The 17791-nt window shown below is 43.7% G+C and overlaps 1 protein-coding gene across 1 annotated transcript; it reads left to right on the plus strand.

Moving 5' to 3' along the window:
• Window positions 1–5801: 5801 nt before the first annotated feature.
• Window positions 5802–13514, plus strand: LOC145412441 (3 beta-hydroxysteroid dehydrogenase type 7-like). Its single transcript, XM_080282326.1, has 6 exons — window positions 5802–5829; window positions 9326–9532; window positions 9694–9873; window positions 10399–10620; window positions 11922–12077; window positions 12841–13514. Exons 1-6 carry the CDS (start codon window positions 5802–5804, stop codon window positions 13263–13265), a joined length of 1218 nt encoding a protein of 405 aa, XP_080138452.1. The 3' UTR covers window positions 13266–13514.
• The last annotated feature ends 4277 nt before the right edge of the window (window positions 13515–17791 follow it).

Consider the following 17791-nt stretch of genomic DNA (forward strand, 5'->3'; position numbering starts at 1 on the left):
CTGCTGCTTTCAACCACTGTCCAGGGCAGTATTGTGTGTGAAATTAAAAGATGATGATTTCAGGGAAGAAAAGAAATCTTAGAGTGAAGAGTAAGATATTTCGTTTGGAGAGGAGTACACCGAATACAAGTGTGCTGCTCCCGACAAACTCATCTTCATCATCTTATCCAACCTGACTCCATTCCCACCTAAATATGTGGTGGGGTTGCTGTTGCTCAACCCCAGCCTGCTGTCTAGCATAATCATCTACTGCAGGTAAACAACCACCCTACGGAGTCACATAGGTTCCCTATACTGTTGACGTGTGTGCTTTAGGCGTGGCATATGCTAGCCCTATACAGTGCACCACTGAGTGGGTGATGTTGTGTGAGCCCATTCTAAAAGCAGGGCACATGTCATCTGTGATTCCACCCAGTCCAAATCTAAGTGCGTAACTGAGGAGGGCTGGGTGATGTCCTTATCGAAGGTGAAGTCGATCAGCTGTGTTTAAAGATAACTCTGATGGGTGGATGTTGGAAGGGGGGCTTATAATTTTCAGATAACTGTTGTATCAATCTGATCGTGAAATTAGTATGTAGGTGTTCATCTCTGCTAGCACTGGAGTGTCTGGAGGTGGGATGATGCTGGAGAGGTGCCGGTATTGTTTGTGATTATTTTATGTGCGTAACAGTGTTGTGTGGCTCTGTCAATGAATGACAAGTGTTGAGTGTTTGCACAGGTTGCCACAGAATTGTGTGCCTCTAATATCAGTGTAGTAACCGAACCGAAACCTAACAAGTTAATCACTGTCCTGGCCGAGTTTCAATCTGAGGCCCCCCGCGCTTCATACGCGCGCACGTTACCACTGAGCCAAAGAGAGGATTCCCACTTTGTAAGCAATGCGGGCTTTTAAACACCCCATTACATCACCCTTTTCTCCCCTTGGTGATTAATTTGGTCAGTTTCGAACACGTGGTAGCGTAGCGCATTGGAGGCCACCATCAGGGGCGCTGTGGACCACATCGGACAGCCCATCCCTGGGATGTAAGGTTGTCAACAAACATCATTGCCCTCAAGGCCTCGCCTCACATCACACTGCTGCCACCAATGTAATAACCGAACTGAAACTTAACAAAATAATCACTGTCCTAGCCGAGATTCGATCTGAGACCTCCCCACGCTTCATACGCGCACACTTACCAATCAGCCAAAGAGAGCATCCCCACTTTTCCTCTAAGCAACGCGGGATTTTATACACCCCATTACATAAGGATATTCTTTAACAGGGAGGACTTTAGTTTCAAAGTGTAAGTGAGCTGTGAGAGTGGTATTGGTGCAGACAATGATGATGCATAAAGCATTGTTCTGTACTGGTGTCCAAGGTTTTGTGATGGGTGTTAGGATGAGGGTCCATGCCAGGGAGGCATATGACGGCATTGATCTGATATATTGTTTGTGCAGTAGGGAGAATGTTTCATTTTGTTGCCCACAGTCTGTCCCAGTAAGTGCCCTGAGTACATCGAGTCTGGGGGTTCACTGCTTCCTAATGTCTTATATGTGGTCCTTGCTGTAGAGTCCAGTGTCAAATCACTCGAACGATCATAGTGGAAGGTGTGTATGGTACAGGTATATTGTTAAGTGTGATGTAAGTAGTGTGCCTGTGCTCATGTTTGCTGCTAGTGATGAACATGGTGGTGAATTTGATTGGAATAATCGTCAGCCTGATGTCCTTGATCCATACCTGAAGTGTACTGAATTAGCCTTGTTGCAGTGTGCAGACTGTGTCTGGGAGGTGGTGCGGATGTTATGGTAATAGCATCTGCATATGAGGCAATGTATGTAGGTGGTTGGGGTGTGGTAATATTTTGTATGTGTAGGTTGAAAGATGTAGTGAAAGAATGGAGCCCTGGGGAGGGAAGTTTCATGCACGTGATGACTTGCCCTGGTAAGTAACATGTGCTTATCTAACAAATTAGTAGATAAGATGAAATGGAGTAGGATCCAAAAACAATGAAATCGAAAGTGCAGTACAATAATGGGAAAACAATTATCACGATTCCAATAGAAATAGGCCACGTCATACACACATCATACAATGACCGTGGTATCCAAGCTCACAAGCTTGCTGGTATCTTTCTTCTTTCTTTATAGATGCATTTCACATCCACCAGTCAGACAGTCATTCTATCAACTGCCAGGGTAAACATGAAAAAGGGGCCCAAGGAGCCGCCCTCACCCCCCGTTAAACGTTTGGTTCCTACTGTCCCCCCATCTGAAATTTCGAATTATTTAACCTGTGCGTATTATGTAACAGTGATTCCTTTCTCCTAAGTATAGGATGGAATTGACCTCACCTTGACCCTTTCATTTGTGGAAATCCTAGTTTCTCCACAGGTGTCAAACATTGGCATGTGCTTCTCCGTACATGCTTCATCTTCCAGATTCAGCACAGTACTTTACATTGCCAGTTCCACAGCCCCATCAGCTTCCATATCTTGCTATCTGACATTTTCATCATCATTCATCATCCAATCCTACGTTGCCCCATGAGAAGCGTAGGAGCCCGGGGCTAAGCAAGTTGGTCCTGACATTTGATGAGTGACCAGCTTCACTCATCCCTGAGTGGCATTACTTGAGCAATAAACCCCAACCACCCCTTGCAAACTCATTTAACTCATCCATCCACTTTATTGTCCTACTATGCCTATAATCACACCTTCCAACTCACTCATATTGCCTGTTTCACCACCCTACAATATTTACATCCATTCTTTCCTTATGACCATATTAACTAAGCATACAATTTTCTACCATGTATCAGCAGACTTTCTTGCGCCACTTCCGTTCTGAATCACACAACAGTACTTTTTATACTCTCCACTCAATGCACTCCACACACACACACACACACACTTCCTCAGCAGCCCCATTTCTACAGCTCTTAGGGCACAGACACATTTGCCTACAACATTGCCGATACATTGCTACATACAGTACATGGTGTGAACATTCTAGTCATGTTTCCAAATATACTACAAATATGTACGTCGCACATGGAAAAGAAATGCAGAATTTTTCCGTCTCTTGTTCTTCCTGCAAAACCAAATCACAGTTACGATAGAAAATCGATTGTGCATGTGTTCGAGAAAGTTATCATCCAAGAATGTACTCTCAGTGTTCAAGAGCGTAATTACAAGAGCCTGTGCTCGTGTTTCAGTCCCCATGCTTGATGTCAATGGAAGACTGAGTCAAGTACAGTATACTGCTAATATCACGTGTGTATCTCATTCAAATATCATGCAGCGTTAAACTTTGTACTTAATGCTCTAAACAAATGGCAACACCCTGGGACTGAGCAGATGGCATTTCATTATCTGGGTAAAGCATTGCACCTTTCCCACAACACATTAGAGACAAAACTGCCTTCATATCCGCTTCCTTCCCCCTTTACATTTATCCTGTTCGGTTTGGATGCCCTTCCATCTCATTTCTCGCACTTTACTATTGAACTCCTGCATTCTATCAGATAGTTGACCACAGGCTATAACCAACAAAATATCATCGGTAAAAGAGAAACTAGTCATATACTGTACTGCATCATACTTTCTTGTGAAGGTAGGTCTTTGAGTTGGCTGGAAGGGACGTGGGAGAGAGTAGACCTACGAATGAGCTTTTGTCAACAAAACAAAACTAATTTTGTGAAGATAATATCAAGAACCAATTACAAAGACCAGAATGACAAAAAATTATACTTCAGCCTCAGAAAACAGACTGAAAGCAACTAACACTGTTTTTAGAACCACATCAAAGACAACTGTGACTAATAAGAGCAGAATGAACCTCAGAAAATAGACTGAAAGCAACTAACACTCTTTTTAGAACCACATCAAAGACAACTGTGACTAATAAGAGCAGAATGAACTAACTTGTGAAGACGGTTTTATAATTACGTCTGTTCAGCTTCACAGCTCCTGTAGAAGGCATTCCACTGCCAAAAGAACTCCCCTTTCAGTAAACAGCATGACATACCCTGTAGCTCCGATCCACCTGAACGTCTGTTGGGAAAGATATACAAGTACACCACACAAGAAGTTCAGACCGAAGAGTACTGTTGGCTTCATTGGGGCATTACACAAACCCAACCGGTCTGCATTTACACTTCGAAAACTGGAATTAATCATACGCAGCACCTGAATTTTCAGCATTTCCCTATCTCAATGGTTTTAAAGGGAGAATTACAGTATACTGTGCGTCACCAAGTTTCTCCGTAGATTCACACATAACAGTTCCCTCTAATTGACGAGGTAGTTTTCTTTCTCTTGATAAATTTGTGATCTGTGTCGCAATATCTTCATCTATTCGTTAATTTGACACTGACCTGTGAGTCTTGGTTGGTGGCTGAGAGGGTGCAGCTCTACAGACAAGTGGGGTAACGCGTGTACTGTACATCAGTTAATGTCTTTGATCCGGTCCTCACTGCAGTGCTTCCCGTTAAGTGCTTTTACTGCTTTGTTATCCACCTCTCTCTCTCTCTCTCTCTCTCTCTCTCTCTCTCTCTCTCTCTCTCTCTCTCTCCAGCCTTTTGTCTGGTGGATGTATACAGAAATACTGATGGCATTATATACAATTTTCTAATCCTACTCTATGGGACCCTTTGGCTACAATTCAATGGATGCTGCTCCAACGGAACTAGTAAAGGAGGCATTATCCATGGACCAGATCGTTGCCTTTCTCAGGTCTGCAGAGAGAGAGAGAGAGAGAGAGAGAGATCGTTGTCCTCGGGGTCACTCAGAGGTGTAGTGGTTGTGGAGAAAGGGACAGCGTATGGTCTACCTTCCACTGCTGTGCACCGTTTATGCCCCTACATTGAGTCTCGTGGCTTCAGATACAGGGGTGCGAGAGGAACTAGGTTTCAGGCCAAAGCGTGACGATCTCGAACTATTTTACCAGCTAGCCACTATACCCTTTGACCAAGCCTCCCCTTTCTCTACGAACCACTTACCTAAAAACTGATAAATAAAAATGTCTCGAAGATTTTATGATTTTTATTAGGATGTTTGTGAGCACTGGGAGAGAATGGAGAGTTAGATAAAGGAATGTGACAAAGATAAAATCAGTAAAGGAGTAATATATATGCCGTGCACTGTCTTCTCTCTCTCTCTCTCTCCTTTGTATGACGCTGAGGGTGTTGTGGTCTTCTTATCTCACGACACGCTGATTCGGTAGTGCTATCTGGCAGTCTCTAGCGGGGCTCAGTCGTTGGGTAGATGTCGGCTGAACACTCGTGACAACAGTGCTACTGCCATCATTCCCTCCAAGCTTCAGGAAGAAACAAAAACTTTCATCCACACCGGACTTTCCTTGTAAGTGTCTCTCGTGTATTTAGCTTAATGTCAAATACCATAATGTCAGAACTGCTTTCAGACTTATGAAAAGAATTCATGTTGCAAAATGCCGTCATATGAATAACTACGGTGCCCAGTTGTATTTCTAGGTTCAACTAATAAGATTGCAGTATTTCAGACACCTCTTTCCACAGCAATTATTAATCACTATCCTGTAAGTTCAGTTCACTAAAGAAAGCTCCATATCGAACATGAATATTTAACAGATGGATTAGAAGTTGGTATGAGGAAATTAAGTAGGAATGGGTTTGCAGGGTGAGGGGGAAACGAGAAAAGTAGGGAGACACGAAACAAGGAAAAAGAAAGCACGAAACAGGGATAAGAAGTACGAGATTGGCAGTGTGAGGTGGAGTGCCAGATTGACCTTGAGCCCTGCTGCCACACCGCGCAACGTCAGTGCCACAAGTGGTTATCACCATGGACGAAGTCACAGTGGTCGTGATCGGTAAGATTAATATAGACATTTACAAATTCCAGGGTAATTTTGCAGGGACATGTTTTAGTAAACATTTTCGGTAAGTCTATCCACCACGGTATTCCCACACAAATGACAGTGATTTGCAGTTCTGTCGATTCTGTGAGCACAGGGAAACCATCAATACTTTATAACACACCAAATATTACAGTATTCAAACACCAAGTTCATGAGAGCGGCTCGTAACTTAGCTGGTGTTCAAAAAAGTTAATAGTGAGAAACTGAGTCCGAGCTGGTGAAAGGGGAATGAATACCAACGGCCAGGCATGAGTTGTGTAGCATCAGCCAGAGATCAAGAGTAAACATCATAAAAACTGTGAATATGCAGCATGTTTCACCCGGTAATATTAAATTGCTGTGCTGAACTCTACCATATTAGTCATACAGGTTATCTGTTACATAATGTCCTCGCTTTATTTAAATATTTAACAAGAATGAACACTCAAATTATTGCACCCGCGCCCTACAGTCAGTCAAAAGATCGAAATTTTGACCTTTTCCTGTGCCCTTGACCTTAAGCCGATTGTCACAAAATTGAATCACTTCATCCTTGCCGGACGCTCAACCTTTCCACCAAGCTTAGTCCATCATCATCATCATCCGGACCTCCGTTCCCACCCTAGGGCAGGGTGAGGAGTAGCAACGTCCAGACAGTATAAGTTTGGGCCACGCTTCCATTCACGCATCACTCAAGCCCCTGGAATCCTGGCTCTATCTGATAAAAAAAAAAAAAAAAACTTTCACCACATTCTGTAGCTTCACATAAACGTATCTGATAGTCAATCCGAACGCTGTCACGTTAAAAAGGGGTGCCAAATCCCTGACCATGCACCACTTACAACATTCATCCAGCCAGCTCGATCTCTTGCCAGTTTCCTCGCCTCACCGATTTCCGTATCTCTCCTCCTCACACACTGATCCATCATATCCCTCCATTTTCCCCATGGCCTACCTCGCCTCCTTCCTCCTTCAAATTCGCTCAGATATACCTTTTTCACGACTCTGTTGTTATCCATTTTCTCCACATGACCATACCATCTCATTAGCCTACACTCTCTTTGATTCTGGTATTCACAGACTTCCTTACTTCGCATCTTTCACGAATCACATTATCTCGTATCCTATCTATTCTCTGTGCTCCACATACATTCCTCAGCAGTCCCATCTCCACTGCTCTCACTCTTGACTTTTCATTTTCATGCCACACCATAGTCTTAGAGCCATATGTTAAAGTTGGCACTAACACTCTTTCATGTAAGCCTTGCGCAGCTGCAACACTCAAGCCTCTGTTTCTTATCAAGGCCTTCATAGCAATAGCTACAGTATTTTCCTTCCTTGTGTCACTCTGCTTTCCACTTCTTTTGCACATTTTCCTCTCTTTTCTGTCACTGTACCCAGGTATTTGAACTCCCTCGCCAATTCCAGTCTCTCTCTCTCCATTCACTAACATCACACTGGGAGTCACCTTCTTTCTTGATTACCATCACTTACTCTTTTCTACATCTACTGTCAAGGTACGACGCTCAGACATAGTAAAATTCTGCACTAGTCTACCAAGTTCTTGTCCGGTGTTTGCAAGTAGCACTGCATCATCAGCATACAACAAATTTGAAATATTCCATCCATTACCATTTATTACAAACGCCATCTCTCCCTCCATTATTCGTGTTTTTACTTCTCTCACCACCCCATCCATATATATATTGAACAACCATGAGGACATCACACAACCTTGTTGCATGCCCACACTGATCGTGAACCATTCATTTAGATGCCAATTTACCCTTACATATGCCTCACTACCATCATAAAAACTCTTGACGGCACCTAGCAGCTTACCATCTACAGTTCTACACCGTACATGCGCAAAACCTTCCACAGTCCCTCTCTGTCTACTTTGCCGTAAGCTTTTTCCAGATCCATAAATGCCATAAAACACCTTATAGTCCGTCTCACAAGCCTTCTCTGCTATCTGTTTTACTGCAAATATTTGATCCACACATCCTCTGCTACACCTAAAGCCACCCTGTTCATCACTCTCTAGGACTTCTGATATCTCTTACTTTCTCTATAATACGAGTAATTCTTCCATATACCTTCCCTACAACACTCAGTAAACTCACTCGTATGCCACGATGATTCTTGCACTCACTTCGCTCTCTTTATTTTCGTACAGGGGTACAGTCTCTGCCTTTTTCCACTCTGCTGGCACAGCTTAGTCAAGCTTAGTCCAAATAGGGTAAAAAATGAGTTGACCTTGCCCCGTGGTTGCTGCCTTTGACCCGTTGTTTCCAAAATTGTATCATTTCATTCTTGGTTGACTCTCAACCATACCAACAGCTTTGGTCCGAAATGAATAGAGACTTTTTGTGTTTAAGAACCAGACATTTGATCTTGTCCTCTGACCCTGGCCATTGATTGATTATTCTAAAAATCCAGTCACTTTATTCATGCCTCACCCTTAATACTTCCATCAAATTTTGAATCAAGCTGAATCAAAACTGTTTGAGTTAATCTTGAACTTTGAATTGTTGTTCTAAAAAAAAAAAAAAAGTTGCATCCTTGACTGACCCTTAGTTCTTCCACCAAGCCTGGTCCAAATCGGATCAAAAACGTGTTTTATTATCCACGCGCGCGCTGATATAATAAAGTTATGCATTCCAAAGACATTTAAGCTAACTGGGACTTTCAGAGATTTTTCTCTTATCTGTCAAGAAGTGAAGCTATCTGTAGTTGAAGTGATGGAATCACATACAGCCTTTATCAGGCAACCGAAGGTCATTCATAACAGTAAGTTATCACTGACAAAGATAACTGCCTCTACGGGAAGGCAAAGAAATTATCTATCTGCCTATCTATTCATCTATCTGTGTGTGTGTGTGTGTGTGTGTGTGTGTGTGTGTGTGTGTGTGTGTGTGTGTACTTGTCATCATGGTCCTCAGTACACACTGGGGTCAAGGTTTAGCTGCAAGAAAAAGTGCATGTCGGGGAAAGAAGGACAAAGAGAAGAGAGGTGTCATCAAAGTTATGGTGGTGACTTGGTGGTCAGTTGGTTGGGCACTTGTCTCACGTTATTGAGACACTTTGAAGTGGATCTGAGTCCTGCTGGCTGCAAAGTTTGCAAAGTGGACATTCAAAAGCAAACACTTGTTCGAAATTATCAAATAACCAAACCTACCTCACACCACTGTTTACAGTACTATCACTATCTCAGATTCACCATCCGTGCCTTGTATCTATCCTACCCTACCCCTAACTTTCTAATAACTTTATCCTTTAGGTAAAAGTAGACTGGGGAGTGACGATGACGGGACGGGAGACGGAGATGTGATAAGAATGGTGGTAATGAGTGATGACAGTGATGAGATGGAAGATGGAAATAGCTAAAAAATTATAATGCCGATGATAATAATACTGCTGCTTCTGACGATAACAACCATATAACATTGTCTCACGACCCCAACAGGAGGCAGTGGGTTCCTGGGTCAGCACGTGGTTCATCATCTGCTGGAGGAGTCGCTAAAGAAGGGGGAGAGCGTCAGTGATGAGGGGAGTAAGGGGCTCAGTGAGGGAGATAAAGGACGTGAGGGAGGCAGTGGTAAGGGTAAGGGAGTCTCCTGGGTGCTAAAGGAAGTGAGAGTCCTGGATATTCGCCCCTACAAGCCCGTCCTAAGTGAGTGGGTGTGGATACGTGTGTGTGTGTGTGTGTGTGTGTGTGTGTGTGGAGGAAGGGTGATGTACCGTAACATTGTCTGGAAATAACAAGAGCAAAATACAAAGTACTTAATGGGACTCAAGAGGTTAACCTAAGCCTTCTTCTCCTACCGTCTTCAGCGCCACCAGCAGGAGCTACGGCCAAGGTGACGTACTTGGAATGTGACGTGCGTGACCTAAACCAGCTGACCCGGTGCCTGACGGGGGCAGCGGCCGTGGTCAACTGTGCCGCCGTATCACCAGAGTACCAGCGAGACGACCTAGGGTGTGACCAGCGCATGAGGGACGTTAATTTGCAAGGTGAGGTCGGCTTGAGTTGCGTGGATTCTCTCCGTAGCGTGAGTCGGAGAAGAAACGGGAAGAACTCTCCGTTTCACTGGGCCACGATCTGGACATTTAGTTTCTTCAGTACCAAACATAATGTACAGTATGCAAGAGTAAGAATCGGAATGCCTAGAACGTGACTTTACAAAACGGGATGTTCTTCCAATACCCTCCCCTACACAATGGGACTATGTGCATCAAAATATAGGCCGTATTCTAGATGGCGCAAGAGGCTTTGTAGCATCCCTTTGTTTGCAACTTATTTACCATATTACATCTTAATATTCTATTATATGTTATTCAGAGTGTTTTAATATCGTCATAGTTTGCATGAAGAACGTGCAATGGGAAATTAAGGTGCAATGTGCATATTAAATCACCATGGAAGAGGGTTACGTAATCTCCAAACCCACTGAGCTAGGTGTAATACTCGTAAGCTACAAAACGACGAAAATCTAGGCCAAGTTTAGATGGACTACAGGGAGCGGTGGGTGCCTTCAGGTGCGCGCCACGTGGTTGAGGCGTGTCGGGCTGCAGGCGTGCGGGCATTGGTGCATACGAGCAGCGTGGCCGTTGTGGTGGGCGGGCTGAAGTTGCTGGAGCACACGGAGACCCTGACGCCCGTGCCCCCACAGGGGGACCTCCTGCTGGGGGACTACGCGAGGATGAGACTGGCCGCTGAACAACTGGTCCTCCAGGCTCACGGATCACCCACACACTCAGGTGATTTCCTCCTCCCCCTCTTTCTCTCCTCCCCTGGGGAGAGGAGGGGTAAAGAATACTTCCCCAATATCCCTGCCTGTCGTAAGAGGCGACAAAAAGAGTCTTTTTGTCTCCAGTCTTTCTCTCCTTCTGTCCTACCTCTCTTGATATTTCCGTGTTTCTTCATGGCCCTTATTTTCCCTCTACTCCTACAGTGCCGCATAGCCATACTATGGCTTGGGGTTAAGTCTTCATTATTTCTTCTCTCTCTCTCTCACACACACACACACACACACACACACACACACAACGACATCTTAAGGGTTAATGCACCTATAAAATCAAATAAGAACTTCATATGTGAAGTTGCTAATTTTGAAGCTTTTTTTTATTTTTATGTAAGGCAGCAATAACTTCGAGCTGAAATTATTATTACTTTTATCACTAGGAATCACAATGGTCTACTAAATAGATAAAAGACATTTAGAATATTTGGTTAAGGTAGTTCTCTGCTGATACTGCCTTTAAATGTGAGAAAGTGAATGTCTCCAAATTAAGGACGAAAATTCTACCACTGTTTCACTTCTTGTATCGTATTTCTCATATTTCTCTGTTGGCTAATATTCTTAAGCATAGGGAGGCTTGGAATATAGCTGACCACAGACGATTTTCTGGGATATGAATCGTCAGGAAGGAAACTAACAGACATGACCTAATTGTGAAGCAGACTTTGTGGAACAGTAGGTGAACTTTTATCACAGACTGTACAGTATAGCAAGAGGTGTCTGGTGGTCAGTAGTTAAAACACCACAGTCTGAGCGATGATCTTAACAGGCTCGTTTCCGGAAAGGCGACTGAAGGTTTCTTGATCACGTGATGCCATTAAGAAAAGTAGGTTGCTCATTCAGTCTTGAATGTAATGGGCAGCAGTACTGTAGTTTAGCCTTGGGAGCCCACACCTGGATGATCATAATATGGGACTGAGTGTTATCACTACTGTATGTACAATAAGGGCTGTGCTGGAGAGGGATGCTTTCACGCTGTGGCACTTATATAATTGGGCAGTGCAGCTACCCAGTTATACAAATGTCCCTTATCTCCCTCCCTATTTCCCGAAAAGAGGATAGTGGACTGCAAAAAGAGGGCAACTGCAGCCTGCAGTCCACCTGGTGCACATCCAGATGAGCCTGGGGTTGCAACTACTACTACCATCACTGCTACTACTATCACTAACACTACTGCTACCACCACCATCAATACTACTGCTACTACTTCCACCACTACTAATACTACTACCACTACTACTACTTCTACTACCCCAGGCGAGAAGTTACAGACGGTAGCGCTGCGTCCACCACTGCTGTACGGTGAGGGCGACCAATCCTTCGTGCCGTTGCTGCTGCGTCTGGCCAGGGCGGGCACCAACACTTTGCCTGCTGTCGGCGATCCTGAAGCATTCCTACAGGCCGCATACGTCGGTGAGAGACCAGCTTCAACTTTATGCTCAGTTGTGCAAAACTTTGTAACTTTTCATAATTCCCACCACCACCATCATCGCAAATCCAATTTTTCTTGCTTGTACACATATGAAATCTCTGAATCAGAGAAAGGGAAAAAAAAAAAAAAAAAAAAACAGGAATAGTCTCGTCTACTCCTGTATCGCTGGAATTTTGAAGGTGCTTGCAACACAACTCCTTCACTCCGATGAATATTGTTCCACTTTATTTCTGCTATAACCAGATAATTTTATTCAGCTTATGAGAGCCCTTTGGTTTTGATGGGGATAGCGAAGGGTGCACCTTATCTATCCAGTTCGAAAAGTCTACCCGAGGTCAGTAAAGTCGTGTAGACATACCAAGATTATCATTTTAAAAAGACGTCCCTGGATTGAAGGGATTAATGAACTGTATGGGAAGGTGGGGATGCAATATCAACTGTTTCACATTTTGCTTATATTAACAGTAACGTCCTTTTCTCTTTCTAGCGACAGCTTTAACAGTCTTAGGCCAGGATATCTAATCCCAATTATATGGTCGTATAAAAAGACATCATCTGGAAAGTCTCAACTGTGTGACTGGGTGGTCCTTTTCGCTGGGAATGCTGCTTGACAGTTCTCCTACTGTTGTTTTTGTTTCTGATAACATCATCCCATTATTCATGAGGGAATTGGGGTTGGGGCGATGATGATGATGATGATGATGATGATAATGAAAGGATGTTTATCAATGTATTGTACTGCAGGCAACGTGGCTGTTGCTCACGTGTGTGCTGTGCGGAAGCTTCTGTCAGGGAAGGACAACAGCTTACAAGGTTGTGGTGGCTTGCCTGTGTACATCACTGACGACACACCACCAAACAACCTGCCCAATCTGGTCCAGCCCTTTCTTAACCATCTCGGCCTCCAACCCTCACCCCAGCTGCCCTACTGGCTGCTGTCCCTCCTGCTGCTGATGGTCAGCCTCTGGACTGCCTTCTGGTCTCTCCTTGGAATGAAGGGTGACAGCGGGTCCTCTTGGCTGCCTTCCCTGGTCCTCCATCGTTATGCTGGCACAGTGACGGTGGTCAGCCGTCTCAGGGCAGAGCTGTGCCTCAACTACTACCCTCCATACTCTTGGGAACAAGCTCGAGGCCGCGCTGTGCATTACTACTCCCAGAGCTTAATCTAACGACACTCGTTTTGCTATGGACAGTAGTTAAGGTCTATACTGTGTAACAGAGTGATCTGTTACAAAAGGCTAAGCATCATATAAGCATATAGGCAACAAGTACACTTGCAGTTATGCATACACATATGAACGTAAACTAAAATGTAGCCTACATATATGTATCCATTCAAATATATATACACATGAACATATTCAGTATTTATGTAGGTTTGTACAGTATATACACATGTATTCTCGTTGATTAGGGAAGCTCACTATTAACTTCATAAGCATTTTTTTTTTTTTTTTTTTTTTTTTGCTTATTACACCATGTCGCCCTCTTCTGTGTAACTTAAACAATTATAAAATCACAATACGCTACGTAAATAACTGTCAAAACTATATTAGCCAGCCGTATCCACAAATAAATCAATGAGGAAGAACAATGTTTTGCTGAAGGTGAAGGTGTGTGGCAAGATCCACCACCTCCTTTTGTTGCATATTATTTTCTTCAGTCAATACTTTAATCAATCTGTCACAAAATAAATATTTCACTCAATCTAGGGATCAACACACTGAGCTCTATAGTATGGATAGGCTTTCTCATGGGTACCACCGAGTAATTTATGTCCGCCGCCAGAGTGGCGCCGGTGTAGCAGCTGCCATGTTACACCACGCCTGATGCCCGTTTGTACTGAGCTGTTTGGTGGGTTTTTGAAAGCAGCTTCCAGAAAATATAGTGCCATGGTCAACTGTGCAGCTTACGGGTGTAAAAATGGGGGCAGGAATTCATCGAAGAGAGATGGCATTACATTTCACAAGTAAGAAATATAGCTTGCTGCTAATTCCATAAGATTACTGCCCCCTGGGAAGGGGCCGGAAGACTCTTTTCCAGTATCCCTGCGTGAATGAGGCGACTCAAAGGGACCCATTTATCTCCAGTCTTTCTCTCCATGGCCTCTTCTCTTCTGTTCACACTCTTTTGTAGATATCATCCATGTTTCTTCTTGCAGTTATCATTTTGAACATTCGGTTTCATGGTACGGATAGCCCAAGGACTTCCCACACCATTTCAAAACCAGCTTCAGCATCTCTATCATTGCAGCGTTAATACCACACCTTCTCATCACTCTCTACCATTACCTTTCTCTGCTTTAGTGCCATAAAGGGTAAGTTCTGCGCTGCAGCAACCTATGGCGTTGTTGCATACTCATTGGCTAAATGTACCCCATATAATTCGTTGAACTAGGCAGAAAAAAATAATAATCTATAATAGTAAAGGCGAGTGTTTGTATGTTTGTTACCGATAACCTCGCCACCCTTAGGGTCTCTTCCCACATATGATACATATTCTGAATCAGCATGATCCAGGGAGTGTTTTGGTATATAATTTATTAGGATTAATTGTATGTTGAAAAGTTTTTACTGGCCGAAAGCCCAATCAGCCCTCCGCAGGAGCTAGCTAAAGATGTCCGCCCGGAGGGCGGACTTTTTCGGTTAGTCCATTATATGTTTTTGTATTACAAGCTACGAGAGCGGGTGTTTCAATATGGCGGCCAAAGTCACACGCTATCGGCGGAGATAGCCTCTCCATACTATAGAGCTCAGTGGATCTACCTTAACCGCCGAGAATACGAGCCTGAGCTGACACTGACGAACAAAGCCCAAACAGACTATGGTGACGAGATGGCGAAATACCGAATCGCCACAGGAATGACCACGGTACTTTCAAGAGCAAAATATGAATTTTTTTATAACCGTATAGCGTCATGCAAACCCCATTACCCGAAATTGTAATTTTTTTTTATTTAATATCATTGTTAATAAAAATCTGGCATCAACGCGAAAGCATGATAAAACTAACAAAATTGTTCGCTTTTAGATTGCCAACGCCTTGCCAGACTTCAGTCATGAACATTGATAGAGCAGCACAAACCTTTGTTTTGATAGGAATGTTTTAACCTATATATTGATATTTCCCTAATAATCCGTACTTATTAGCCGACGTCAAGACCCCATACGACCCACTGATAAGGTGGTACTGCGGTCATCATCTTAGACTGTGCCGTGTGCTGCCATGCTTTGCATCTATACTGCTGTGATGCTGCGTCTCACTCTTGTATGTAATATATCTGATATATTCCTTTACATTTTATAACATATACTATTGCTAATATTTGCTGAAGGGAGTGTGACAATGCCCACGAATTTATAACCACTGACTATAATTATAATTGTATTTGTCGAAGAAGGTGTGAGGCAAGGCCCACCATCTTCTTTTGTTGTTTAAGTGTTTTGCATACCTTTACAGCGATAAATATTCAAACTCTAAGGATTTGAAGGGTATGTTTTTGGGCTATTGGCAATTAAAGCTGTTGAGCGAGTACGTGTCTTGAACAAACCTTTAAGTAGATGATGTTCTTTGTACTAATCAAAGGACTGAAGATTCATTTGTTCCCCAGAGATGCTAGAAGGTACGTATCTGTGACTGAAGTTGTATTTTCGAAATGGGCAGGAGCGTATTATGTTGATGCATTTACCAGCAGTGTTGCTGTTATGCCATGAATTGAAGGATTAGCGGCTTTCTAGAAACAGTCGGCAGTAAATGGGGGGGGGGGTTCCTTTGCTGCACCAACATCCGTCATTTATTTCAGTGTGCTCTATGACATATCCCCAAATTAGGGGGGGAGGGGATCTTCTCTTCGGCAGTTCGGTCGTAAATGCGTCTTTATGTAGGTTTCAATATTGTTCCAGAACAAACTGCAGGAGAGCTTCCATTAACTATAACTTTTTGTGGCGGCCATTTGCCTTTGAGTTAGTTGTTTTACAGGAAGGGGAACTAACTCTCCGCCAACCCACCTGTTGACACGTGGTGAACACGTACGGGTTGGTTATATGGTTACCACCCAGTACTGTAAATGGTTTCCTGGCGTACAGGAAACCATTAGGCTCGTCACTCAGTGTAAAACCACCTGAAAAGGAGAGGGAAGATGAGTAATAAAAAATGACAGGATGGGAACAATGGGACGAGTGGAGGGCAAAAACATGAAAAGAATGATAAAGGTGAAGTAGTAGGCAGCGCTACATCAAGTGAGTCGATGATGATCGCCACCACCTACCACAATGATGAAAATGTTATGACAGGGACTATATTTCTTTATAAATTTACTTATGACACCTAGATTCCCCGGGAATATCATATTACTAAAGAATGTCAAATTCATTCATGACACCCCATTATGGGAAAATAACATGTTACTCTATCTATCTATCTATTGCCAGACGCCTCAATCCCGTTTGGGGTGGTCACAAACAAATCGCCTCCACGTCGTCCTGTCCCCCGCCATTTCACTGCCCTGCTCCCAACTCACACCCTCCTCTCTCATATACCTCTCCATCCCATCCCTCCATCTCATCCTCGGCCTCCCCCTCCCTCTTCCCCCCTCCACCTCACTCACATACACTCTCTTCGTCAGTCTTTCACCCTCCATCCTCTCCACATGGCCAAACCACCTCAGTGTGTTCCTCATAACACTTCCTATCACATGCACATCCACACCACAACGCTCCTTTATATCCTCATTCGTCAGCCTGTCTCTCCATGTGACTCCACAGGCTCCTCTTAAATAACTCATTTCCACTGCTCTCACTCTTGACTTGTGTCCTTCCAACAATGTCTAAGCTTCACTTCCATACGTTAGAGTTGGTATCACAATACTGTCATGTAGTAACTTTTTCACTTCCATGCTCACTTCCCTGTTTCTTATCACTGCTTTCAAAGAACCAGCAACCTTTCTTCCCTGATGTACCCTTTCAAGCACTTCACCCTCCAAACCTCCATCCTTACTCATCACACTATTGATCAAAAAAATATAGTTGTAAATCTGAGCAGTTTCACCTTGTCCCGTGAATAATTTCTCCGATGATTTTCTGTCTATCTATAGCCCGACGCCCTAATCCCGCAAAGGGTGGCCACAGACAAAACGCCTCCAAGTCGCTATCTCCCCCCAACTCACTCCCCCCTCCCTCATATACCTCTCAACTCCATCCCTCCACCTCATCCTCGGTCGTCCCCTCCCTCTCCCTCCCTCCACCTCACCTACATACACCTTCTTAGTCTTTCATTCTCCATTCTCTCCACATGCCCAAACCACCTCAGTGTATTTCTCCTAATCTTCTCAACCACATCCACCTCCACTCCACAACGTTCCTTCACTTCTTCATTTGTCAACCTGTTCCTCCATGTCATTCCACATGCTCCTCTCAAGTAACTCATTTCCACTCCTCTCACTCTTGACTTGTTCCCCTCTTGCAAGGTCCATGCCTCGCTTCCATACGTCAGGGTAGGGATCACAATACTATCATGCAGTGACTTCTTAACCTCCATACTCACCTCCCTATTTCTCATCATTGTTTTCCGATGATTTTCACCTGCAGTAATCCGTCTCCAGCGGTGCCAAGGCGGCTGTCTTCTCCCTGAGGTAAGGTGCTTTTGATATAATTTTCCTTCATTTTTTACTTTTTCATTATCGATTTTTTACGCATTT

Source organism: Coenobita brevimanus, chromosome 93, assembly GCF_032717465.1.
Source record: "Coenobita brevimanus isolate Jiangsu-jjx chromosome 93, ASM3271746v2, whole genome shotgun sequence".
Lineage (NCBI taxonomy): Eukaryota > Metazoa > Arthropoda > Malacostraca > Decapoda > Coenobitidae > Coenobita > Coenobita brevimanus.

Bases quoted from the DNA above. Each gene is read 5' to 3' on its own strand.
- LOC145412441 (XM_080282326.1), top strand. From the start codon at position 5,802: ATGGACGAAGTCACAGTGGTCGTGATCG. The intron at 5,830-9,325 runs GTAAGATTAATA...CGACCCCAACAG, and splicing joins AGTCACAGTGGTCGTGATCG to GAGGCAGTGGGTTCCTGGGT. The intron at 10,621-11,921 runs GTGATTTCCTCC...CTACTACCCCAG, and splicing joins CGGATCACCCACACACTCAG to GCGAGAAGTTACAGACGGTA.